This window comes from Watersipora subatra, chromosome 3 (genome assembly GCF_963576615.1).
Source record: "Watersipora subatra chromosome 3, tzWatSuba1.1, whole genome shotgun sequence".
NCBI classification, from domain to species: domain Eukaryota; kingdom Metazoa; phylum Bryozoa; class Gymnolaemata; order Cheilostomatida; family Watersiporidae; genus Watersipora; species Watersipora subatra.
In genome coordinates this window covers 75,701,087-75,728,217 of record NC_088710.1, presented here as the reverse complement: position 1 = coordinate 75,728,217, position 27,131 = coordinate 75,701,087, and the positions used below count along the sequence as shown (strand labels likewise).

At 35.8% G+C, this 27,131-nt stretch overlaps 1 protein-coding gene across 1 annotated transcript; it reads left to right on the top strand.

Moving 5' to 3' along the window:
* The first annotated feature begins 39 nt into the window (after positions 1 to 39).
* LOC137391034 (L-proline trans-4-hydroxylase-like) lies at positions 40 to 27,131 on the top strand. Its single transcript, XM_068077375.1, has 9 exons — positions 40 to 146; positions 1,514 to 1,610; positions 8,728 to 8,819; positions 10,348 to 10,448; positions 12,666 to 12,757; positions 20,734 to 20,827; positions 23,810 to 23,912; positions 26,589 to 26,767; positions 26,920 to 27,131. The coding sequence occupies exons 1-9, from the start codon at positions 131 to 133 to the stop codon at positions 27,040 to 27,042; spliced, it is 897 nt and encodes a 298-aa protein (XP_067933476.1). The 5' UTR covers positions 40 to 130; the 3' UTR covers positions 27,043 to 27,131.

Sequence of the window (27,131 nt, the reverse complement as noted above, 5' to 3'; positions counted from 1 at the left end):
TGGCATAAACAGTCTTGACACTTATGGAACAAGGCCAACATTCAATCAAGGGTTGCTAGCAGGGTCCATGATGCAGGCAGCCATTTCAGGTGTGTAGATTCTACCTCGTTGTGCGCTGAAGATTACAGACATGAGCTACGAGAATAGTAAGTCATTTTCATTCACTAGCCACTCAAACAGTTACTATCAGTTAAGCCACCACAAACCTGGTCAATAGTCATTGACAATTAACTATTGTGCATATTGTGTATGTACAGTATATTACTACACAGATTGTGTATGTACAGTATATTGCTACACATATTATGTATGCACAGTATATTGCTACACATATTATGTATGCACAGTATATTGCTACACATATTGTGTATGTACAGTATATTACTACACAGATTGTGTATGTACAGTATATTACTACACATATTGTGTATATACAGTATATTACTACACATATTATGTATGCACAGTATATTACTACACATATTGTACATGTACAGTATATTACTACACATATTGTGTATGTACAGTATATTACTGTACATTTTGAGTAATTACCTTGTACATCTTGCTACTATTACCACAATTTACTGTTTCAACTCATGCCTTGTCTTTCTAGTCATAAGATAAATCTGATTAACTACTTTATGCAAACCTTACATTTTATAGGGAACTTACATCTGTAAACTCAATGTGATGTAATCCTAATGCGTATTATTATGTCACATTTGTAAATATTACATCAGGCAAGCTAATCCAGAGTTGTTCTCTACAAGGATAGGGAAGATAAGTCTGCAACCGAATTGGCCATTTAGCAGTTGATTATGGTGGCTAGTCTTGTTCAAACCAAGCGACTCGTTGGTTGTTTATAGTGTCTAAACCACATTTCTATGTCAAGGTTACTAATCTATTTGGACACAACTTCAGCAATACTATTAATATGTAAGAACAGACACGAGTTTTTGGTTGCACTTAAGTAGTTTTTACGACACTTCAAAATAACACCTTTTTTGTTATGGTAGAACAAGCATGAGTTGTGGCTGCGTTATATCATAAATTATAATCTTTTACTACATACTATAAATTTTAGATGTTACACTCATCTCCCAATATTTGGAGTTGCCTTCTTTGTCATTTTAGGCTATTCAATTGAACTCAAATGACTACATCTATCTTATTATATGCCTGTAAATATGTTATTATTTTAAATATATTATTTTAGTATCGAAGTATTTGTTTGCTGCAGAAAGGGCCTCCAATGAAGAATTGATAATAAGCGACTGCCACTCTGTTGTGATATATAGGCCTATATAGTATTTTATTGGCAATAATTTCATTTCACAAATAGACATGTTTTTCAAATTAGGCCATACAACAATAGTAAAACAAAAATAGGTCTTTACAAGTCCTATTAGTGATTAAAATTCCTTTAGGTGATAGGTCTTTACAAGTCCAATTGTTGACAAATAGCTTTACATTGTTAATTATTAGTTCTATAGATTATTTGGCATTACAGTTACAGATAGTGTATTCACTCTAGACAGTTGCGGAGACTTTCAGGTAACCCCTGAAGTGTATGACAGTTATTGGAAATATGGATACATTCTAATCAGGTGTGTACAATTACTCTACACTCAGACTGTACTCAAGATGATCGTTTCACATTTAAAAGCTTCTTAGCTTTAGATATTATGGTGAAAACTCTAATTAAATGCCATCTTTATTTGAACGCCACCTCTATTTGACCACCACTGTAGAAGAAGGGTTGAAAACTGGAGCCCCACCCTTTAATTGAACACTCCCCCTATTCTATATTTGACCGCCACTGTGATATTTTTTGATCTTTTTGAACCCATAAATTAGCATGTGATCAGTAAAGAAATGTCCTCAAAATCATACTAATAATAACGCTTTTACATCAATAGCAATTAATTGTTTCGTCGGTTCTGTTCGAATCAAATTTTGTTTTCTAACCAGAAGCTTTTTCCCTAAAACTTTGAAAGCAACACCATAGAAATAACTAATAATTGTAATAATAATAATGTAATAGTGGTTTTTTGTTTAACGCAGTTTTGATACTTCAACGTATGTGACAAAATGGTTTAACTTTATGATGGTATATTAACGACTAGTTTTAGGCTAAAAGTTTTGCTTAGCGATGCTGCTAAAAATTAATCATTTGTGCAAAATGCAACACGTAGAAGTTTTGCTCTGCTCAAAACATGGTTTGGACACTAATATCGACTAGTTGAGCAGAGTAGAAGAAGAGTTGAGGTCAGAAGACACTGTGGAAGGTATTGAACAGCCAGAAGATGTTCTTTTCATCGAAAGCAACAACCAGAACATCTTGTGGCAGAGCGAAAGATGTTAATATTTTTGTTTCAAAAATATTAATTTTTGTTTCTGCATGTATTATAAGTAAGGTTCGTTTAAGTCGCTTGTTCTTGAATGTACACATTGGTAACAATTGATAGATTATTATTATATAACTTATAAATTTGCAGATTTATAGCATATTATTTAATAGCATCATTGCGCTTATCGAAACACGGCTTAAGCCTACAATGAAGCAACGCTCGTAACTCCTCTTCTATTGCATATAAAAAGCCAGTTTTGGCTGCAAACTGCAGCAAACATATCAATGAGTGCGATGATTCTTCTTGCAATGATGACGTTTTCAAATTTAGAATAAAATAAAACTTGAAAGCTTTAACAACCTTAATTATCATTATATAACTTATAAATTATTGATTTATAGCATATTATGTTATAGCATCTTTACGGTTATCTTAATAATTCCTACACTGGACCAACGCCCATAACTCCTTTTCTATTGCACATAAGAAGCTAGTTTTGGCTGCAAACTGTAGCAAACATCTCAATGAGTGTGATGAGCTTTTATTCAACATTGTTAAGTATAGTTATAAAATGAAAATATAGCTTCAAATTTAGAATGAAATAAAAAATTGAAAGAGGCAACAAGTTGCATAGCAGTTCACAGAACCGCAGGCTATAATATTATCGCAGGTTAATTATAAACAATAGATATCAACTGGTAGAGATATTTCTCATCTTCCTAAGCATATTTATTTAGAGATCCTTGACAAGTTAGCAGATTTATTTAGAGATCCTTGACAAGTTAGCAGATTTATTTAGAGATCCTTGACAAGTTAGCAGATTTATTTAGAGATCCTTGACAAGTTAGCAGATTTATTTAGAGATCCTTGACAAGTTAGCATATTTATTTAGAGATCCTTGACAAGTTAACATATTTATTTAGAGATCCTTGACAAGTTAACATATTTAGTTAGAGATCCTTGACAAGTTAACATATTTATTGCATCCAAAAGGGTTAGTGTCGCTCGAAGGAAAGTGCAAAATATAGGCAACAATCACTTTGGGTAAATTTAAAAGGGTTAAGTTTATCTTAAAAAAGTAAAATTTATCTTCCCTAAATTCTGAAGCTATTTGAAAATACAACGCCAGCCTCTATTTGAATGCCACCTTCATTTGAATGTTACTATGGGAGAAGAGATGAAAAATAGAGCGCCATGGCATTCAAATATACTTCAGATGCTCTATACCCTTCCTTGTGAATATTTGGCACTTGTATTTATTTTCAACTGTACTCAGATGATACGCTGAGTACAGAGAATCTTGGATTTTAAAGGATGTGTGACAGTGATGAAGTCTATTCATTTTGCTAAAAAAGTTTCTAGGCAGACAACTTTCATCAAACATACCATAATAGTAGTTTACAATTATTTGAGATGCTTACGCATGAGCTGTGGTGCAAGTCAATCACAAACATCTTTTTCATTATACATGTATCTACATGTAGATGACTATCTATTTTATGTTTTAGGTAACATTTGATTAACACAACGCTTGTCTAACACAACACCTGTCTAACACAACACCTGTCTAACACAACACCTGTCTAACGCAAAACCTGTCTAACACAACACCTGTTTAACACAACACCTGTCTAACACAACACCTGTCTAACACAACGCCTGTTTAACACAACACCTGTCTAACACAATTTCTGTCTAACGCAAAACCTGTCTAACACAACACCTGTTTAACACAACACCTGTCTAACACAACGCCTGTTTAACACAACACCTGTCTAACACAACTTCTGTCTAACGCAAAACCTGTCTAACACAACACCTGTCTAACACAACGCCTGTTTAACACAACACCTGTCTAACACAACTTCTGTCTAACGCAAAACCTGTCTAACACAACACCTGTTTAACACAACACCTGTCTAACACAACACCTGTCTAACACAATGCCTGTTTAACACAACACCTGTTTAACACAACTTCTGTCTAACGTAAAACCTGTTTAACACAACATCTGTTTAACACAACACCTGTCTAACACAACACCTGTCTAACACAACACCTGTCTAACACAATATCTGTCTAAGACAACACCTGTCTAACACAACACCTGCCTAAGACAACACCTGTCTAACACAACACCTGTCTAACACAATATCTGTCTAAGACAACACCTGTCTAACACGATACCTGCCTAAGACAACACCTGTCTAACACAACACCTGTCTAACACAACACCTGTCTAACACAAAACCTCTTTAATACAAGGTTTTATATTTTTACAGACATAAAAGCAGTCTATTACAAACAGACACAACATGAGCAACCTATCCAAAGGGTTGTATATTATGGATATACATGTACATGTATATTTAATACATGATGTATATGATAAGGGTATGCAGTCTATAAAGGGAGTATACAATATGGGTATGCAGTCTATAAAGAGAGTATACAATAATTATGTGTGTGCAGTTTTTCTGAAGAATATACTACCCGTATATGGTGTACGTTGTATGAAAGGAGTATATATATGGGCTAAAATTTTATAACGTGAGTGTACAATATGGGTATAGACGTACAGTCTATAAAAGAAGTATACAATATAAGTATGCAATCAATACAAAAGAAACACAATGGAGTATACAATCTACAAAAGCAGAAAATGCAATTAATACAATTCACAGTATGGTATAGAGTACACAACCTACTGTGCACAAGCGGTATATAATAGGTTATGCAATCTGTAAGAGTCGTATAATACAGGTACACAGTCTATACAGCTGATAGGCTTAAGCGTTAAAGTGTAAATTTGATCTAAAAGATATAAAATACAGGTGCAGAATACAATGAGTATACCATATGACAACCAATCTATACACATATATACAATAGGATGTTCAGTCAATGCATGGGGTAAATAATAACTTTACCAACCTATACAAGAAGCATACAATATATCCAATCTATAAAAGGGTATAGAATATAGATCGATAATCTACATGTACCGCAAGTCCTCATGCTCAAGCCGCGCGGCTTGTGCTCAAAACCAGATGACTCACGAAAGAAAAAATAATCCTCCAACAAGCCGCGTATGCCCACAAACCCCGACTAATGACTGAGATTTTGTCGCCCTTGACCACTTCAGGAGCGAGAGTGTCGAGGAAAGTTTCGCTATACCCCGTCCTCTTGAATAAGAAAACAGGCTACATCAGCAGACGTGAAAAGAATTTTCTTTTATGTAGTTCCAAGTTCGAATTAAAATTCCTAAACCCTTGCATCAAGAACTTACTTGCTATGTCTCAGCTAGATTTTTATTGCGCTGTTAGAGGCTTCACGTTTATGGAAAGATGCGGTCAGGAAAGAAACGGTTTTAATGACCTATGACTGGTGAGTTAAACATTAGCGATAAATTCTTCGTTAGTCTATAGTATTCCATAAACATGACCTTGAAAATAAACAAGTAGGTCGCCAAAATCCCGTACATAAAAGCGTATCATGGCTGCGATTCTATGGTTATAGCGTGGAACTGAGCAGAAACCGCATTTATCGAGAAGCCGCCCTAAGCCTCACGTAAGTTTTAAAAACTTGGCTTTAGCCGCGGCCTATGACCTTGAACAAGAAGCCGCGCCCAACGACAAGCCGCGCGGCTTGAGCATAAGGATTTACGATATATAGAAATTCTACATTATGGCAGTACAGTTTACACAGCAGATTCAAAATAAGCGTAAAAGTTTTTCCCGTACAAGAAATGTGCAAGAGAACTCAGTCTATACAAGTGGTATGCAATACAGTACACAGTCTATACAAGTGGTATGCAATACAGTACACAGTCTATACAAGTGGTATGCAATACAGTACACAGTCTATACAAGTGGTATGCAATACAGTACACAGTCTATACAAAGGTACACAATATTCTCACGACCAAACACGAGCGGAGCGATGGTTTGGGAGATTTATGATAAATGTATAAGTGCACACAACTCACGAAAATTATTCATCTACGGCCGTTGCAAACCCTTGTACCAAAGTCTCATCAACAAATTTAACCATTTCTCAATGGAGCCGTTTAAATCTAACAAGGATACAAAACACATATAAACCTTTTTAAGTATGTTACCAAGCCTTTATTATTTGTAGAAAATTTCCTAAACCTTACCCATCTGATCGGATTATACATAAATAGACAGATTAATTCGGCTTGAAATCGTTAATAAAACTTGACAAGCCTTACTTTTATCAAAATTAAGACCGGCAAAAGAAACGCCGAGCGACAGAAAATAGAACCATTAAGTTGTGCGCATTTCACGAAAAAAAATGTGCACATTTCACCAGTCTATAGCATTGTTCAATTGCCAAAGGTTTCTGTAATTAATGTAGAAATACTGAAAAGCAATCGTTTTTTTTTGCCGATTTCAAAGTAACTGACATTTTGGACACTTATGAGTACTTTGGTATTCCAACTGATGTCCAAAGCAGTGAAAGTAAAGAAAATGATGATGATATTTTTTAATGATTCTTATGAAATTATTACAGTATTTAATTATAAGAATAATTGTTCGATTTTATAAGATTTAATTATAAGAACAATTATTCGATTTTATAAGATTTAATTATAAGAATAAGCATTCGAATTTACAAGATCGAAGTATATAGTGACTGATGTTGGGCGATATGTTACTGTTATTACTTTTTCTAAATAGTTTTGTTAAATAGATTTTCTAAAAATCTATATAAATATCCCAACTTCTTAATATTGTTAGCTCTGACGTTTTGAAATGTAAACAAAATTGTGCATTGGTTTTCTATTATTACTGTATTACTATATTAATAATATTGGTTATTCTAATAATATCAGTGCATTTTACTTCTAATATTGTATTTCTCCTATTGCGGGGGTGAGATATAAACATATAATCTTTTGCTTCCATTATTGCTGTTTTTTGTACATAATAACACCCAGTACATTACAGCTACCATTGCAGTTATCCTGTTGCACTGCAGTGCCATTTGACTGCTAATGTTGCATTTCTCAACCATCAGTACCTTTTCTTTTTTCCAATATCACTTTGGTCGTGGGCTGTATGACAGGGGAATTTATAGTATAATTGGTATAAGTTATACAATACAGTGTAGGACGCTGCCACTGATAGTCTACAAGGGGGTATACAAAAATTATACTAGAAATTCCACTGTCATACAGCCCACGACCAAAGTGATATTGGAAAAAAGAAAAGGTACTGATGGTTGAGAAATGCAATATTAGCAGTCAAATGGCACTGCAGTGCAATAGGATAACTGCAATGGTAGCTGTAATGTACTGGGTGTTATTATGTACAACAAACAGCAACCATGAAAGGAAAAGATTATATGTTTATACCTCTACCCTGCAATAGGAAAAATGAAATATTAGAAGTAGAATGCACTGATATTATTAGAATAACCAATATTATTAATATAGTAATACAGTAATAATAGAAAACCAATGCACAAGTTTGTTTACATTTCAAAACGTCATAGCTAACAATATTAAGAAGTTGTGATAGTTATATAGATTTTTAGAAAATATATTTAACAGAACTATTTAGAAAAAGTAATAACAGTAACATATCGCCCAACATCAGTCACTATATACTTCGATCTTGTAAATTCGAATGCTTATTCTTATAATTAAATCTTATAAAATCGAATAATTATTCTTATAATTAAATACTGTAATAATTTCTGTAATATTACTGCTTTGGACATCAGTTAGAATACCAAAGTACTCATAAGTGTCCAAAATGTCGGTTACTTTGAAATCGGCAAAAAAGAAACGATTGATTTTCAGTACTTCTATGTTAATTACAGAAACCTTTGGCAATTGGACAATGCTATAGACTAGTGAAATGTGCACGTTGCTTTTTCGTAAAATTGGCACGACTTAATGGTTCTATTCTCTGTCGCTCGGCGTTTCGTTTGCCGGTCTTAATTTTGATAAAAATAAGGCTTGTCAAGTTTTAATACCGATTTCAGGCCGAATTAATCTGTATATTTATGTATAATCCGATCAGATGGGTAAGGTTTAGGAAATTTTCTACAAATAATAAAGACTTGGTAACATATTTGAATAAGTTTATGTGTTTTGTATCGTCATTATACTTAAACGACTCCATTGAAAATTGATTAAATTTGTTGATGAGATTTTGGTACACATGAGATTACAAGGGTTTGCGATGGCCGTAGATGAATAATTTTTGTGAGTTGGGTGCACATATGCATTTATCATAAATCTCCCAAACAATCGCTTCGCTCGTGTTTGGTTGTGGGACAATACAGTGTAGGGTCTTGTTCAAGTCTCAACATAGCCTAAAAACATTGTTTATGTATGTAGAAGCATACTTAGCTCAGAAGAAGTTAAGCTGGTTGAGGAGGGATGGAATGTGGACCCCACCCTTCAACAGTTTAAATACAAGCAACGCGATGGTAAGGCTATACTAATGTCAGTAGTTTTTGCTTATTTCCACGCACAAGTTAAATGGGAATTTATAGGTTATTTGATTTACTACATACCTGAGTTCCTCTCTTGTATACTACGCCGTGTGTTCCATAAAGAGCATGTTAAACCTTGTGTTATATCCAACATTTATGACATGTTTATACAGGTACATATGCTATGCTCAGTACAAGAATGGTGCACATGCTATGCTCAGTACAAGAAGGGTGCACATGCTATGCTCAGTACAAGAAGGGTTCACATGCTATGCTCAGTACAAGAATAGTGCACATGCTATGCTCAGTACAAGAAGGGTGCACATGCTATGCTCAGTACAAGAAGGGTGCACATGCTATGCTCAGTACAAGAAGGGTGCGCATGCTATGCTCAGTACAAGAAGGGTTCACATGCTATGCTCAGTACAAGAAGGGTGCACATGCTATGCTCAGTACAAGAAGGGTGCACATGCTATGCTCAGTACAAGAAGGGTGCACATACAGTGAAACATGGATAACTCGCCCTCCGATATATCGAACACATGGTTAACTCGAATGGATTTGCTTGGTCCGTTCCCACGCAATGACAAATGGCTCTATATAACTCGAACTCAACACTGTTAATTCAAACTGTTTTTTGCCCAATGGCTACCGAAACGGTTGCTATCGCTTTAGAAAATCACTTTATTCTAAGCCATAGAGGTAAACCTCAACTTTTCGTAATTCATAAGCGTCGTTATTACCACCATCGGCAAAATATTTTTGTCAACGACTTTTCTAAAGGTTTGGTGAAATTTAATTTATACCAAACATCCGCGTAGCGATCGCCCTTCGGAAGCGAGGTAAAGTGAGGTAATCTTTGCATAAACTTTAAGAAAAATCGGCAAAATTGATAATGGGTAAAACGCTCAAAAGAAAAATATGTCTTTTCTTTTGAGCATTTCAACAACGATCAAGTTTTGCCAATGTCAATACAAAAACCGTCCTGGCAATAACATCACCTCAAACAACGAACCAATCTCAAGTGATAGAAAAATCTCTATACTTTTTGATAAAAACGTTTTAAACTTTACATTAGAAGCATTTAATTTGAAACAAGCCATTTGTGCTTTTGATTTATATTATAGATTGTATATGTACATGTATCTACTAATAAATAAGTAAATACATGGACTTGTGACAGTGCTCTGATAACTTGGACGCTCTGATAATTCGAACACTTTTGCTCGGTCCCTTGAAGTTTGAGTTATCCGAGTTTCACTGTACTATGCTCAGTACAAGAAGGGTGCACATGCTATGCTCAGTAGAAAAAAGGTGCACATGCTAATTATGCTGAACTGACAGAAGCACACTGAATATTTCAAACTTTTATGGGAATTACAGAACTGAGAAAGCGTTGGCCTTCTGATACCTATAGTTGGCAAATAAGGATCCACAAACAATTAGCGTCCTTTAGCATAATTTCCTAAAAAAAATTTTGAGAAATCTTTGGTGTACCTCTATTAACTTCTTGCATTTGAAGCTAGTGGTGCCCTGATGAATATGGCCTTATGGGATGATGCCTCTATGGATGCCAGTGGTCTTTTTTCAAGAAGTCAGAAGCTAGCTGGCACCGTGGAGCAGGTAAGTCTTTATAATGGATATAAAATCTCATGTTCTAAACTTGCAGAAGTTGTTTTTTGTCTGAGAAACCTAGCCAGCCTAAGCATATCCATAGCATAAACATTTGCGCCGTCGTTTTGCTAATGGGAATTAAAATCTTTTTTTCGCTGCTACTAAACCCAAAGTTTTATGCTTGCTTATCTTGAATCAGTAACATAAAAAACCTAATAATAGGCTTGATTAGACATGCTCTCATGACCTTGTATTATCTGGGTACAAGTAACAGAGCCTTGACATGCTCTCATGACCTTGTATTATCTGGGTACAAGTAACAGAGCCTTGACATGCTCTCATGACCTTGTATTCTCTGGGTACAAGTAACAGAGCCTTGACATGCTCTCATGACCTTGTATTCTCTGGGTACAAGTAACAGAGCCTTGACATGCTCTCATGACCTTGTATTCTCTGGGTACAAGTAACAGAGCCGTTGCAAGAGTATCAACTGAATACTGGCATATTAACAACAGATCATGCTGCTATCATGGAAGCGTATATCAGAGCTCGCACGGTTCCAAACAAACAGGCCACGCTCACTATTTTTTATATAAGTTATAATGGAGAGGCCGCAACAATAATCAACAAAAATTACTCCCATTGGCAGTCACTCTAAAATTGATTGTTGTATTATACACCATTTGAAAGAGGACAAAATTCTTTACAAGAAACTACAAATAATATTTTTGTAAAAATGTAAAGTAAATGCAAAAAAGTGAGATGTTGAGAGTGAGGTAAGAATGTTTTATTAGAGATCAGTATGTCAATCGGGTTTGCTCAGAAACAAGCGTTTTTGTTTCCGATTTTTGTCGCGGGACTCTGTGAAGCTATACGGCTCTGGTTCACACTATATCGTCGTATGTCGGCGTTTTCCTTGCGATGTTCACCGGTGACTATGTGAGCTGGGGCCGATAACATCGACGATCACCGAAGTATTGTGACATGAATGCCGAGATACAGCGATAAAATGTTAACCAGCCTTTATCTTGTGTGCCACAATCATTGAATACAGACAAAACTTTGCTTTTATTCTATTCAGTTTTAAATCATCTCTTTATTTATTTTAATTAAAGTCACTTTTTTATAGCTATCTTTAATCAATTTCATTTAAAACATTGTCGTTTGTACGAATACTGCCAATTTTTAATTTAGTATGTATATAGTACATTAGCACGCACAATTTTCTTTCGTTCTCAGACAAGTAGGCTATTGAGCTCATTGCACACACTCATCATGAAGGTTCATTTCCGTATTTGTTTTGTGTATTATCGTACACATTTTTTCCTTCACGAATTCGTGATTTACACTCTCTCGCCACTCAGCCAGACAAAGAACATTGTTTACCCTTATGCACTTCAGTGATGTATTTACATTAATTTAGATACCTCATTTTCACATTTGCACCAGCACCGCTGCATTCAAACTTTTGATGGATATCTTCTACAGCGACAGTAATATTTTCATACAGACTACTTGTACTCATTGTTATTATTAATTCAACATAATCATTATTTTTATTTTGTTTTCTCAGTTTGTAATAATGATATCAGTATCAAATGTTTTAAATTGCAATCATTTTAGTGGAACAGGCTGTATTTAGTCATTAATTGCTAATTATTTCACATTTAAACACCGTTACTGCTGTCTTATTTTTTCTGTAAATTTTTTTGAACTCCACAAAGAGCCTTTCTCATGATAGGAAGTCTTATAGGAATTCTATTTTTATATAAACTTTGTGTACAACAATCAAATTTTTTAGATATTACAAACTGTATAAAGTTTTGGTGGTTGATGAGCCTACTGGGGAGCCCACCACCGTAAACAATGTGTAATGTGCCATTTGTCTACCATTTGTCCTACCTGTGGTGTGAAAATGACAAAAGTAGATGTCAGCCAGCTCAAACACAGTGGCCAAATATAAAAATAATTAATATACAAATATAAATAAATGACTCATTTAAAAGTTAGAACGGTAAATGTTGTATGTTAAATAAAACGAATTTTCTGTGGAAAAAACTTTGCATTACTCATGCAATGCCGAGTATGCATCTAGTATTAGCATATGTATAGCAAGCAACAATAGTTTATCAATTTATAACTGCAGTTCACTCAGATTTGCAAGTAGCCTACTAGGTAGCCATGGTAAACTTATTAAGATGGTTCTGCTCTCCTTTTACCGCGCAGTTGTTCGGTGCTGAAGTCTATCACTACCACGCAAAATATTTGTGCAAACCAGCTCATACAGGAGGATCATTTATCTGGCATCAAGACTATGGGTAAGTTAATCATTGAGTGGGCGAGCTATCACTAGTTACAGGGGACTGAACAACTAATTTAAGATCAAACAGTGATGTCATGTCTCATAGACGGCAGAGTTATTGACTTGCTGATTTAGGATCAAATACTCTGTATGGTCATGTATTTTAGACGCCATAGTTCACTTGCTGATTTAGGACCAAATACTCTGTATGGTCATGTATTTTAGACACCCTAGTTGACTTGCTGATTTAGGACCAAATACTCTGTATGGTCATGTATTTTAGACGCCCTAGTTGACTTGCTGATTTAGGACCAAATACTCTGTATGGTCATGTATTTTAGACGCCCTAGTTGACTTGCTGATTTAGGACCAAATACTCTGTATGGTCATATATTTTAGACGCCCTAGTTGACTTGCTGATTTAGGACCAAATACTATGTATGGTCATGTATTTTAGACGCCCTAGTTGACTTGCTGATTTAGGACCAAATACTCTGTATGGTCATGTTTTTAGACACCCTAGTTGACTTGCTGATTTAGGACCAAATACTTTGTATGGTCATGTATTTTAGACGCCCTAGTTGACTTGCTGATTTAGGACCAAATACTCTGTATGGTCATGTATTTTAGACGCCCTAGTTGACTTGCTGATTTAGGACCAAATACTCTGTATGGTCATGTATTTTAGACGCCCTAGTTGACTTGCTGATTTAGGACCAAATACTCTGTATGGTCATATATTTTAGACGCCCTAGTTGACTTGCTGATTTAGGACCAAATACTCTGTATGGTCATGTTTTTAGACACCCTAGTTGACTTGCTGATTTAGGACCAAATACTTTGTATGGTCATGTATTTTAGACGCCTTAATTGACTTGCTGATTTAGGACCAAATACTCTGTATGGTCATGTATTTTAGACGCCAGAGTTATTGACTTGCTGATTTAGGACCAAATATTCTGTATGGTCATGTATTTTAGACGCCCTAGTTGACTTGCTGATTTAGGACCAAATACTCTGTATGGTCATGTATTTTAGACGCCCTAGTTGACTTGCTGATTTAGGACCAAATACTCTGTATGGTCATATATTTTAGACGCCCTAGTTGACTTGCTGACTTAGGACCAAATACTCTGTATGGTCATGTATTTTAGACGCCCTAGTTGACTTGCTGATTTAGGACCAAATATTCTGTATGGTCATGTATTTTAGACACCCTAGTTGACTGGCTGATTTAGGACCAAATACTCTGTATGGTCATGTATTTTAAACGCCCTAGTTGACTGGCTGATTTAGGACCAAATACTCTGAAGTTTATGATCATTGCCTAGAATTTTAAAATATGAAGGGATGCTACACATTCCCTGTGGCACAGAGGGATTAAATCGATTAAAAGATGAATGCTTCAGTCCACTTCAGGTTTAAGCACACATTGCAATGAAGCGTTAAAACCCTAGGTAATTAACAATTATCTAATAAACAATAAGTAGCACATTTATTTAATTTACCAAAAAGACTATAAAGATGTGATTGCGTCAAATTTTAGTTGATTTTAACAGAAAGTATCAATTTTTCTCTATCAGATGAGATGTTGTTTGTTGTTATAGGCAACCTCATTGTCAAGATATTTAAAAAACAAAATCGACAAAAATTGATCGCGGTAAAAACGCTCCGAAAAAAGATGTGTCCAGACTGGCCAGAAATGATGTATATAGTGAAACCGCCTGTTTCTATTTCTTGTAAGCACATCGGTGATTGCGCTAAGTCTAGTCCTACACGGCTCTATTGGCATATACTTTATTTTGTATTTGCTCATGATTGCTAGAATAAAATGTAAAATCTAGCTACAGATACATTATTATAAATGTCTTAAACGCCTCAAATAAAGGAAATTAAAAACTTGTCATATTAGTTTTTTCTAATGCTGTGTAAACATCTGAATACCGACTATGATTCTGCTAGTCTACGGTAATTAGTAATTAATTTCATGGCGTCCTTTGTATCAGCAAGGTTCTCAGTTGCTACCCACACCGGAAACTAGTTACTAGATAAATAAGCAAGCCGAAACTTTGAAAAGAATATGTTCGAATATATGGCAAAACCAACTGCATCCCTGAAAAGTCATGTATAGTCAACGTTATCTAGTCATTATTAGTATCAACCTTTAGAAAAAAATTTACTGATCACATTTGATTAGTTGATTCAAGTACAAACAAATGGTTCTATGAGTTGACCGAAATAGTGAACGCAAAACAACGTCAATTTCTTTGAAATCAATTAACCCACCGATTCTGGCAAAGGGTTAATAAAGCCTTTCTTGCACCTGGTTGGCGGTTTGTCGACTCACCTGTTTTTACTCAGTAATGTAGAGCACAAAATCTTTGAGTAGATTTTAATATTTGGTCCGATAGAATTGAGTCGAGCTATGCAAAAATACCTGTCAATACAGCTCTGATTACACTTCATAAATCCATCTATCAGACAAGATTTCAGCACAGGTGACAGCAGGGTTATGATGGTGTTATGGCCATATGTGGAGAAACTATGTTATCCATAATTAATCGGAACCCACACCCAACATCAGTGTTGAAATACCTTTATCATTTTATTCTATTTTGACTATGTTTAACTTGTGCACTTTTTGCTTAGCTTGTGGGAACTAATTTGATTATTACTGGTTCAGGTACAAATGAAGGTGTTAAGCTATTGTAAGCAATACTGATATTTACCAGTAAAAGTTACTTCTTTATTCTATAAGTCAAACAATTAAATTACACAACTAACAAAATTCTAAAACAACAATATTAATGACAAAAGATTAGACTAGTCAATAAAGGTTACATCCTCACTCGAACTGTCATCCATGCTTGTTTGCTCAGTCTCGTACGGCTGTGAGTCTTGACAGACAAACGAGAGTCGTGACAGTCCATAAGTAGAGAGTTTCGGCCGTTGAGATAGTGGTGTAGAAGAGGCTCAGCTGATGAAGGAGAATGAGGCTCTATAGGCAGGGGAGACAGAGGCTCTTCAGCAGGCAGAAGAGAGAGCGTCCAAGGAGGTCCTCAGGACGATAGAGCGATGGTGTTAGAGATGCTGAGTCATTGAAGCTGTTCTCTTTTATAGATGTCTGGCATGTGGGATGGTTAGCCTGTGGGTGTAGGTTGAGTGTTAAGGTTCAGTGCTTTATGTCATGTGTGTGAAAATATCTTGTTTGCGCAAGTCTTCAGCCCGTGCACATGATGTCGGCATGTTGGGTGGAGCTCGTGATTTACTCCTGGTATCTAGGTCATGTTTGACAGGAGTGGCAGATCTGTATGTGACTCATTTGATTCGTCTCTAATGTCTCTCTGGTGGTTTCTTGGTGATGGCGGTTAGTAGGTTTAATTGCTTCAACTTCCCTTTGGCATGCTCTCCATCTGGTGTTGACACACTTTCTATGATTGATTCCTCCAATTTTGAAGTTTCTAATTTGCTTCCGACATTTTCTAATTATTGGATCTCTTAATGTCTTTGGGCGTCTTGCTGCTTGTACGTATTATTATGCTTATCCTGTGGTCTGGCTGCATTCCCTATTGGTATGTTGTTTTCGCAGTATTTCCATACAACAACGTATTTAATATGTTCTGCAAATCATGTTTTGCATTATCTTCAACAATATTATTTTATTATATAATTTTACCAAGTTAAAGATTTTTCATCTCAGCATAAAGTTTTTTTCAAATATCCATCCAAGTCGTGGCCACTCACATAGTTTCAGCTCATATAATAGGACAAATTACTCTACTGCAGTAAACTCAAACAAAACACATCATGGTTTGTGCAGCACACATTCATGTCTCTCTTTCCAATGTATGGCAGTTTCCACACTGACACAACTGCTCCACTGGTGGCGCGTCATAAACATCCTGTAATCAATAAAACAAATGTAATAAATAGCCTATACATGTATGTCATTCATAAATATGTCGTTCTAAGGTGTATCTACTGAAAGCTTTCTATTTGGAAGTTAGATAGGTTGAGAGTGTGAAATTACAAAATGAACAAATGTTTAACCAAAGCATAAGTACGCCAAGCCAACAATTTGAAGCTTTGTTTCTGGAACTTGAAGATGAGCATTGATCAATCTATTTTCCTCACTTTCTACAAGTGAGAAGTGAACATAAATTCTAATCATAAATCTAATTTACTAGCTAAAACTGCCAAAGAAAATTTGAAGCAAGTATTATAGCTAGGTGAAACGATAAAAAAGTTATGAAACGATTATTCGTGATAGCGAAAAGTTATAATTTTATTAATTAGTAAATGTATTCATGAGTACCAAAATTATTACCTTTAGTTTAGCATATATATAGGAGACTCAAAGTTAAAGCTAAATTTTTCTCCATTCTTCTATCTTTCTTTACAGCAGGGCTGGGCAAAGTGCGGCTCTTTGCAAATTTTGTTGCGGCTCTTTCAACCCTGTGAAAATTCAAATTCTTTTGACGTATATGAAAATATCCTTATAATATACTGTACAAAACTACAAGCATTGTGACATATTAGGCTTATCTAAAAGTGAACTATTACTGCGTTATATATATAGCCTACACACGCATCATGAGTCATAATTCATGACATCATGTACATGTAGCTTTTCTGATGTAATAAAGTCCATTGCTGACCTAATGAGGACAAAAATGGATTGCTCCAGGAAAGGTTCATCAGGAAGTCATTTCATCATGATTTCATAATGCTGGCTTATATAAGATGCTGTGCCTTAGTTGAACATGTCATTTACGATTGAGCCAATTAATGCAGTGGGGGTAGCCATGGCATCTTCAACAAAACGAACCATTCACAGAGTTACAATGGAAGCCTCACAAAGTAAATGAAATAGAAACAAATCTACAAGAGAATTCCAAGATGAATGGACTCTGGAAGCAGCATTCATTTTTAGGCATGGCAAACCGCAATGTCTATTGTGCCAGGAAACGATCTCCGCCAACAAGAAGATGAACATCAAACGACATCATGCGACGAAGCACAGAGAGTTTACTGCAACATTTCCACTGGGATTTTTAGCTAGACATCAAAAGCTAGATAAACTTCAAAAATCACTAACTTCAGAAAATATGCTAGCTTCTTTCACAGCTACTGATAAACACGCTACAGAAGCTTCTCTACGAGTCTCAAAGATTCTAGCAAAAGCAATGCTTCCCTATTCTCATGCTGAGATTGTAAAAGAATGCATGGTTGAGACTATAGAAACACTTTTTCCAGATAAGCGTGATGTGATTGGTGAAGTCAAGGCAATACCACTTTCTAGGAAAACTGCCACTGGTAGAATTGAAAGCATTAATGATCATCTCAGAATGACTTTGCTAACCCATATAGACCAGGCGGATTACTTTTCAATCGCCATTGAGGAATCTACTGATATAATGGATGTAGCTCAATTAGCAGTCTTCGTAAGGTATGTAGGCTACTGTGTGTACACTAACAACTGGTAATCATTTTTACCATGGATTTGCAAGCTGAAGTCATACAAGTGCATTTTAAAAGACCGTAAGGAGAGAACACAACTCCAAGTAGAAAATGTTGCATTTATTTTACGATATTTGTTTCAAGGTGACTAGCCCACACATTTATACTACATGCTTCTTTATGAAGCATCAGTATGTTTCTTTATAAAACATAGTATTATGCTTTAGTCATATACCCTGTGTTGCAGATTCTTTGATGGTGAAGTAATGAAGGAGGAGCTTCTTACTTTGGTTGGATTAGTAGGAGAAACCACCGGTCAAGCTACCTATGATGCCCTTGTTATGATATCTTCATCTTGTCAAAGACTTCACAAGATGAAGATACCTCTCCACAAATGCATATCTGTAACAACAGATGGCCCACCAGCCATGGTTGGAAGAGATCAAAGGCTCATAGCTAGAAGGAAGAAGGATATGCCATCAATGCTAGCATTCCATTGCATCATCCACCAAACTGTTTTATGCGGAAAACTAAATGAGCACTTTCAACAACTAATGTGTAAGGCTATGAAGATGATCAACTTCCGCTGAAGTCAATCAGCTCTCAGACACAGAAACTTAAGAAGTTTCTCAAAGAAAGCGATGCCACTTGTGAAGATGTACTAACATACAATAACATTAGATGGCTAAGTAAGGAAATGCTCTGTGAGGTTGTGGAGTATTCATCAGGAGCTAACCTCATTTCTAAATACATGCACAAGCCTGAATGCAAGACAGTTTCAAGAGATGATGAGCTCTTCTAAAAATATGAGTGACCTTGCCTTCCTTGTTGACATCTGTGGCCATTTAAATGATTTGAACCTCAAGCTTCAAGGAAAGAACAAGACTATCATGGATACACTACCAGCTGTTCAAGCCTTCTCCCATAAGTTGACGTTGTTTCTGATAGATGTGCAAGGTGATATGCCTCCCTTTCCTACTCTAAAAGCATTTTTAGATGACGATGAACAAATGGCGTCTTGTACAGCTGAGTACACTCACTTTATAGAAAAGCTGCAACAAGAGTTTAGCAATCGATTTAGTCAGCTTCAATCTTTGAAACATATCATACGCCTCATAAAAGCACCTCAGAAGGCAAAGCCTAATAGAAAGTGGGTTACTCAGTTGCCATTAAAAAGTGTTAATGTCTCATCTCTGCTACTGGAGTTGTGTAACCTCAAGGTACAGATATAGATGAAACTGAGGAGGGGTTCTACTTGAAAGCTTCAAAGGCTGAATATCCACAGCTTGCTCAACTAGGAAGATGGTTGTACACCGTGTTTGCTGCCACATATATATGTGAATCAGCATTTTCATAGATGAATAATATCAAGAGCAAGTTGAAATCCACTTTGACCCAAGATCACTTGTGTCAGCTCCTAAGAATAGCATGCTGCAGTAGAGAGCCAGACTACCAAGAGATAATGAGCAGCCATAAACAATTCCATGTATCTCACTAAACTTTAAGTTATACACAGCTCTTTAGGCTTACTTCAACATTATTCAATGTTACTGTAAAGTATTTTAATAAATAAATTTAATTACAATACCACTACCAAACTTTTATTATCAGTATGAAATGTTATACTGATACACATATTATGCGGCTCCCCAAAATCTTGCAACTTTGAAATTTGGCTCTTTGAGAAAAAACTTTGCCCATCCCTGCTCTACAGCATACCGCTGCTGACGCCTGCCAGCTCTAACCATACACTGTCTGCCCCAATCTTTAACCACCTGATGCTCAAAGAAGTTTGAGTCACCTTCGCTGCAGCTGGAAGCATTGTTACAATTCTTATTCTCAATAAAATGTGTCAATGCAGTAGTTCAGTAAATTAATGATGTCAATTAATGCAGTAAATTAACTAGTAAATTAAATAGTGATGTCGATGCCGAACTAGTAATTGACTAAAATCTCTTACAACGACAATCTTCGCGATCACAGACAATGCGTTTTACAAGCGATAACATTTATAATGACGTATATAAAAGTTTCGTGCTGATGATTGACTAAAGAGATCTTATATTTATCGCTCGTGGACTCTTTTTATATACGTTCACTATACACGTCGCGAATACAGCACCTACTCAAATTTGAGCGCTTCAAAAAGTGATCTCATTCAAACGCTTATATCTCTAGACAGGGTTAGTCTACAAAGACAAAAATGACAGCGAATCGTAGCTGCTTTAGCCTTTTATTGGTTTTAATTTCATTTAACCAACTTATTTGACGTAATCACATTTTTAATGTAATGTATTAGTAAGGCTCATTATCGTATTAGTTGTTATTAGCAGTTACTATCGGTGGCCTGCTCAAACCTAAACCATTACATGTTGACCTCCATACTTTTAGCTTAACTATTCGATCATTTTTTTCATAAACAACGCCAACTGGCTTCATTAACTACTTCTCAATCAGTTAAAAATCATATTCCGCCTTAACTTTGTGAACATAATTCTACTAAGACTGCATCAAAGCTAACCGTTCCTTTAGGTATTGGTACTTCAATGGCACCTTATTTCCTGATGATATGTGCACCGCATTTCTGGCGGTTGATGACATTACTGCAGAGAATGGATGCCTCAAGGTAAGGTTTATCTGGATTATATTGTTGCTTTACAACCCAGGACATATAAGCGAAGTAAACCTTCGCTGTTCAGTATTTTGTAGGTACCCGTCCCTGAGCCAGAACAATCAATGTCAGAAACCCTAGTCTCTTGTCAGCAAAATACAAAAGTAATTTTTCTTTCACTTGAAGCTTGAAGGCCTCTTTTATTGAACATTAGTGGATTCAGCTTTAACATAGGTATTTTCTTTCGAGAAAATAGAGGCTTAACATTGTTTTAGTGATTGACCATAATTCGATGAATGTTTTTTGAGTTAGATAATATTAAAGTTAAGGACATGCAACAAATTAGTGTTGTGTGAATTTTTAAGGCATGTTAACGCATCAAACTTTCTTTCACATGGTGCAATCAAAAATTATTTAGCGTATTTAGAGCTAGCTTAATTTGTCGTTAGAGACAATTGAAATGCAAACTACAAATGATCAAATGCAGTGGTACTGATGACCTTTTATTTTAAAAAGGTCATATCTACTTACAGTATCTACATGTATTTTGATTAGATTGTTAAGCAAACTTACAGTATTAATGGAAATACTAACCAATAAGTTTAATATTTTTGTCGACAACAAATGACAACAGATCTTCATATAAGAACATAGTTGCTTTCAGTATATTGAGGCAAACTGTTACACTATCACTAGAGTTACAATGTGTATAGGCAGACCTAGCAAATGATCTACTACAAATGTATATTTTATTATAGCAATCTGTATATACCGTATGCAAAGTTTACTAATCACTATTAAAAATCAAGGAGATATTTGTTCTTTAGAAGGATTATCTATTATATTAATCAAACTACCTCCTACTGCTGAGAATTCGTACTAATATAAAATTGAATAGAGAAGTGACTAAATGTATATTAATTCATGAAGGTGAGTTTTTTTTTTTAAATAACCCCTGATGATAAATGTAACTCTATTTAAATTATGGACTTTGTAGCTGAAGTATAAACCAGTGAGCACATAATCTTTATAAAACTCATCAAACCTAATTTTGCAATTTCTATGTTACTTCAGCATGTAAACGCTACAAACCCTTTTATAGTGATGCGTTATCAACTGTTTGTATTGTGCAGAGACACCATGTGGAGGGCTTCATTGATGTGGAGGGCTTCCACAAGCAACAATGTATTAAACAATATAATTTGCTTAGTTTCTAAAATGCCAAACATTGGAAGCCTTTGACTTTGCGACCAGAAGTACATGAAGAAAAACATTTGAATTATGCTTTAGACAAAAAGCTTTACTCTGTTCCAACTCATCAAACCCATTACTCGCTAATAAGCATATTCATTGATATATTTCAACTATCTGTTTTATCTAAAATCCTTCTACAACTACTTTATTAATTGGCCAGTAAGTTTGTTTGTTCAGATTAGTTTACCTCTAATAGTTACTGCTCATGCAATTGCTCCAATTTGTCATAAACTCATTGCTGCAGCTTTAACATACATGCAATTATTCGTAAAATCAAATTTAGCAGATTTTAGATTTAGCAAGTTTAGCTGTTTTTATATAGCAGAAAAAAACATGATAAATTAAGTCCCCTATAGTTGTTTCCAAGAATGGTATGGTCTACAGCACCATTAGAATCTTCATTGTCATTTATTAGTCAATGAGCTAATAAATGACAATGAAGCAATTTCAGCAATTTCAAGCAATATGGGATATATGTTGCTAAATTAAATATGTGAATAAACAAACTGCGTGACGATCAGCAGTAATATTCTTATATTCATTTATTTCCAAATGTAACTTTGCGCTGTGTTATAAAATGACCTTCAGTGTTGAAAGACCCTCAGTGTCTAAAGACCTTCAGTGTCTAAAGGCCCTCAGTGTCTAAAGGCCCTCAGTGTCTAAAGATTTCCAGTATTTAAAGACCTTCAGGGTCTAAAGACCCTCAGTGTCTAAAGACCCTCAGTGTCTAAAGGCCCTCAGTGTCTAAAGGTTTCCAGTATTTAAAGACCTTCAGGGTCTAAAGACCCTCAGTGTCTAAAGACCTTCAGGGTCTAAAGACCCTCAGTGTCTAAAGACCTTCAGTGTCAAAAGACCTTCATGTCTGAAGTCTTTACTTTTGTTCATCAATCACAAAGTATAGCCAACTAATTGCTTTTACTTCTTCAAACTCATAACACATACTACAAAGATTTAAAATAAAGGTGTAAGGAGAAAATAATGTACCAAATTGTAGCTTTTTGCTTACCTGTCATTTGTCCAATTGCAGTATGGCTACCCTTTCAGTTTTATCTTGAGCTAAACACCTTAGTTCAGTGTTTGCCCTTTTGACATTAAACTGCTGACTTTAGCTTTCTGACCTTTACTACTCTATGACTTGCTTTAATTCACAGCCAAACTCATAACAGGCAAATTTTTAACTACATTAGGGTACTTTGAGCGTTAACACATGCCGAGAAAAATTGTGCATGTCAATAAATTTTAGCACATATGGGCCACATGGCTAAATTGTTGATGTTAGTTTTAGTTCTCTTTCTCGCACTCTCTGGTACGTTCAAAGTGCTTCAGTGCTGTCAAACAAGAGGCAACATCAATTTGTTGACTTGGCCTTGCTGCAGGTTGCAGAGTGTGGCAATCACTGGAGCAAGTGTAGCTTTTTGCTTACCATAGAGAAGATACAGCAGTCAAATGATAATTGCAGTGTGTGCTTGTGCTTTTTTCCCTAGTTGCGGTATGAGCCAGTGACTCCTAAAAACATGCACTTTATTTTTTAATTTACTGCTAAGCAGTATTTCTGAAGATCGGATTAAAAAATTTAAAAAACCCAAGGCTACTCAGGTGCTCATGAATTTACTACAAGGTTGACGAAAGTCAAGGGAGTAAAATCACTTTCTCGATGAAGCTACTGTAGGTTTGACTCTTTAAAATGGAGAGCTTTATTAAGAAATTAAGTGTATTTAACAGGCTTATATAACTATGTTTTAGATAATTCCAACATCACACAAATGTGGTAGAATTGAACATATCAAATATGATGATCAAATACAAGCTGATTTAGAAAGAGTTGAGCACTACAAAAGACGACTTGGTGAGGAGCAGACAGTTAGTAGAAAACACTAGTGAAATTTACTCTATTGAAAACTCATGTAAGAAAATTGCACGGACCTCCATATAGTGTTATGAGCATCAGATTTTTAAACCAAATATTGTTGCGAACTATTTCCACACCTGCGCCCCCCAAAAGCTTTGTGATGGTGATGGTAATTGTGTGAGTGCCTGCTATATAACTCTGCTCAGCTTTCTATGACATGTGAAGAAGCCTATCTTCTGTTCTCTTTGTCAAATCTTTAATGTTATATATGCACTTGTACTAGCACTGATGGTAGTATTAATACTGGCAGTAACACTAGGGCTAATACTGCAGCTAGTACATCCATTAGTACCAGAGTCAGTACTACCACTAACAGCGCTAGTGATACTACTAACAATATTGCCATTTTTGTACTAGTACTAGCACTAGTACCAGGTGATGAAACTAGTACTAGTACTAGCACTAGTACCAGGTGATGAAACTAGTACTAGTACTAGCACTAGTACCAGGCAATGAAACTAGTGCTAAAACTAGCGCTAGAACTAGAGCAGTTATCACTCAGCTGCTTCTACAGCCACAGAGGGCGTTGCTTGCTAGAGAAGAGAGTTTATGCAAATAGGCAAAGTAGTCTCTCATAGCTATAGCTTACAGGGCACTTTGCCATGAAAGTCCGGAGACCAACAGTCGTGCCAACAGACCTACTGCAGCAGCCAATGTGAACGCTAAGATCTGAAAACTTCATGAGTTTTTTGTGGACACAGTGAATTAGTTACTCAAATGCCTACCACAAGGAACAGCAACCCCAGAAGTTGCTCACTCATTCTAACTTGGGCAAGTTCCACTATGTTGGTGTTACAAGCAAACTGGGTGTGAAGTGTAGCCATTAGAACGCAGAAACAGTTTGAGAATCCCAAAGATAACAATCTTGAACATGTTTATTACTGGACACGCGCTTCGTCAAGCACCGAAGAAATAATTGGAGAAAAATGATAAAAGTATTGAGATAATCGAATCTGACCTCAGAGATGTACTTCTTCTACAGTACATTCTTCCTTTAAGCTAAAAAATCTTGACAGTAGCACAGACCAAGTTCAAGTTTTTAACTTGAGGAGCTCAGTTTTAAAAAAGAACGGCTCAAGCTGAACCACCAAACCGAAATGATAGCCACCACTTGCAATATAGTTAAGCCACAATTGGAGGATACTTGCTAAAAATGTCTGCGTTAACATGATTTTTTACAGTATAACAAGGCAGTTGCCCCAGTGAGTATGAGATGCAACCATCACTAACCCATTATCATCAGCCACCTCAAAAATGATGCTATATCGATTGTGGCCATTTTGGCTATCCGCGAAGCGCTATGGAGTTTGCCAAACCAATCTTGTAAATATAACAACAGTTGTTGATCTGTGCAGATCAACACATCAACGTTTTAGTGAGTGGGGACATTTCAGGCTAAAATGAGGGGCAACTGTTGTGCCAACTCAAATAAAAAAGCTTCAGCATGAGCATTGGCTAAATATAAAAAGAACACGGTAGGTGAATACACCGAACTAGGAGTTATGTCCTCCATCCAGCAAAGACTTCTATGACACAGTTGGATAACTAGTTTACTTCAAAGTCGCCTGTGGACAATCTTCTACCTTGATCTGATTTTTTAGGATTCTCTGACAAAAGGCAAGTAGATGTCGCTTTACAGATAAGCACAAGACTTATTATAAAGCTACTCCATTCACATGTACATCAGAGTGATTCTTTCACAGAGCTCAACACATTTGTGAAGATGGAGTAACAGGAGTTGGAAAACTTCAACCTTTCCGACAGCCCCTCTTTATGTGAGAACAAAAATTAAAAAGAGATCTAGACACAAATCGAAAAGCTTTTCTGAGATGGTTTACTAATCTGGGAAATTGAACTACAAGCTTACCAGCAGTACAGTAGTAATAGTCTGTAAGGACTATGCGAGAAATTTTATCTTGGAATAAATAAACACTTGTTAACATAACCTATTCACTTGCCGACATTGATGAATGAGAAAAGGAAGGGTTGGGGAGTCACACTACCTCCGCTGGCAGGATATTGACAAGCGCTGCTCTACCAGTTTTTATTATATGGAAGCGCCTCCAGAAGCGGCAGCTATTGCTCTTTAAGTTGATGTTTGTGCTTCCCTCCTTTCATTGACTTATGGCAACTGTCTTTACGGAACTGTACTGGCAGATGCTACTGCTGTACCTTGCTGTACCTTACAATGCTATTTTTCGAAAATGTCCCTGGGCTACAGGAGATCATTTAGAGCGGAGAAGAAGCACCCAACTAACAACAACATTCCTGGGACATTCCGTAACGTTATTCATGAAATAATATTCCAAGCAAATGTTTTTATGTTTTACAAATGTTATCTGGTTATCAATATTGTATAATGATTCTAACAATGTCGCAGAAATATTTTGCAGAATGTTTGGCAAAAATATTATAGTACCTTTCTGTGGAGGTTTACATGAATAAACTTTGCTAACGTTGTTAGAGAACATTGTAATTAATTGTCACAGCAATGTTATTTTAGAATGTTTCAGTGTAAACATTCATATAACATTCATTGAGCCCAGATGTTGTAATACAACACTTTGTGAGAGAAACTGTGCAATAGCCTGAGTTTCTGTATCGCGCTTGCAGGTTTAAAGCAAGTTGAGATGAACAAGGGTGATGTACTTATATTTCACTCTAACATCTTACACAGAAGTGATGTGAATGACAGTGATAAAAGGAGACTGGCCTTTGCTACAGCCTTTAACACAAAAAGAAACAATCCAACTAAAGCTCATCACCACCCATGCTATAAGGCAATGGCTAAGGTATACTAGTATCACTCACTGTTTTTCATAAAATTCTGCTTCCCAATCAGAGCAGAAAAAACAAATGAATTGGGAATCTTTTTATAAAGACAGTAGCTAATGCTTTGCCTTGTTATTTTGTTGGCAGGTTTTGTTTGCTTTATATTTATTAGGTAGAGAATACAGCTCTGTTAGAGTGGGGACAGCACAAGACCTGGGACTCAAACAAAGTTTTCTATGACCCTCGGATCTCCAAAGACCACATGAATGTGATTGAGTCAACACACCAGTCTTGAATAAACATTGTCACGAACTAACATCAGCTTATTTTTTATGTAGCAATTGCACTATACTTCACAAATAAAACAAAACTGAGCAATTTTAA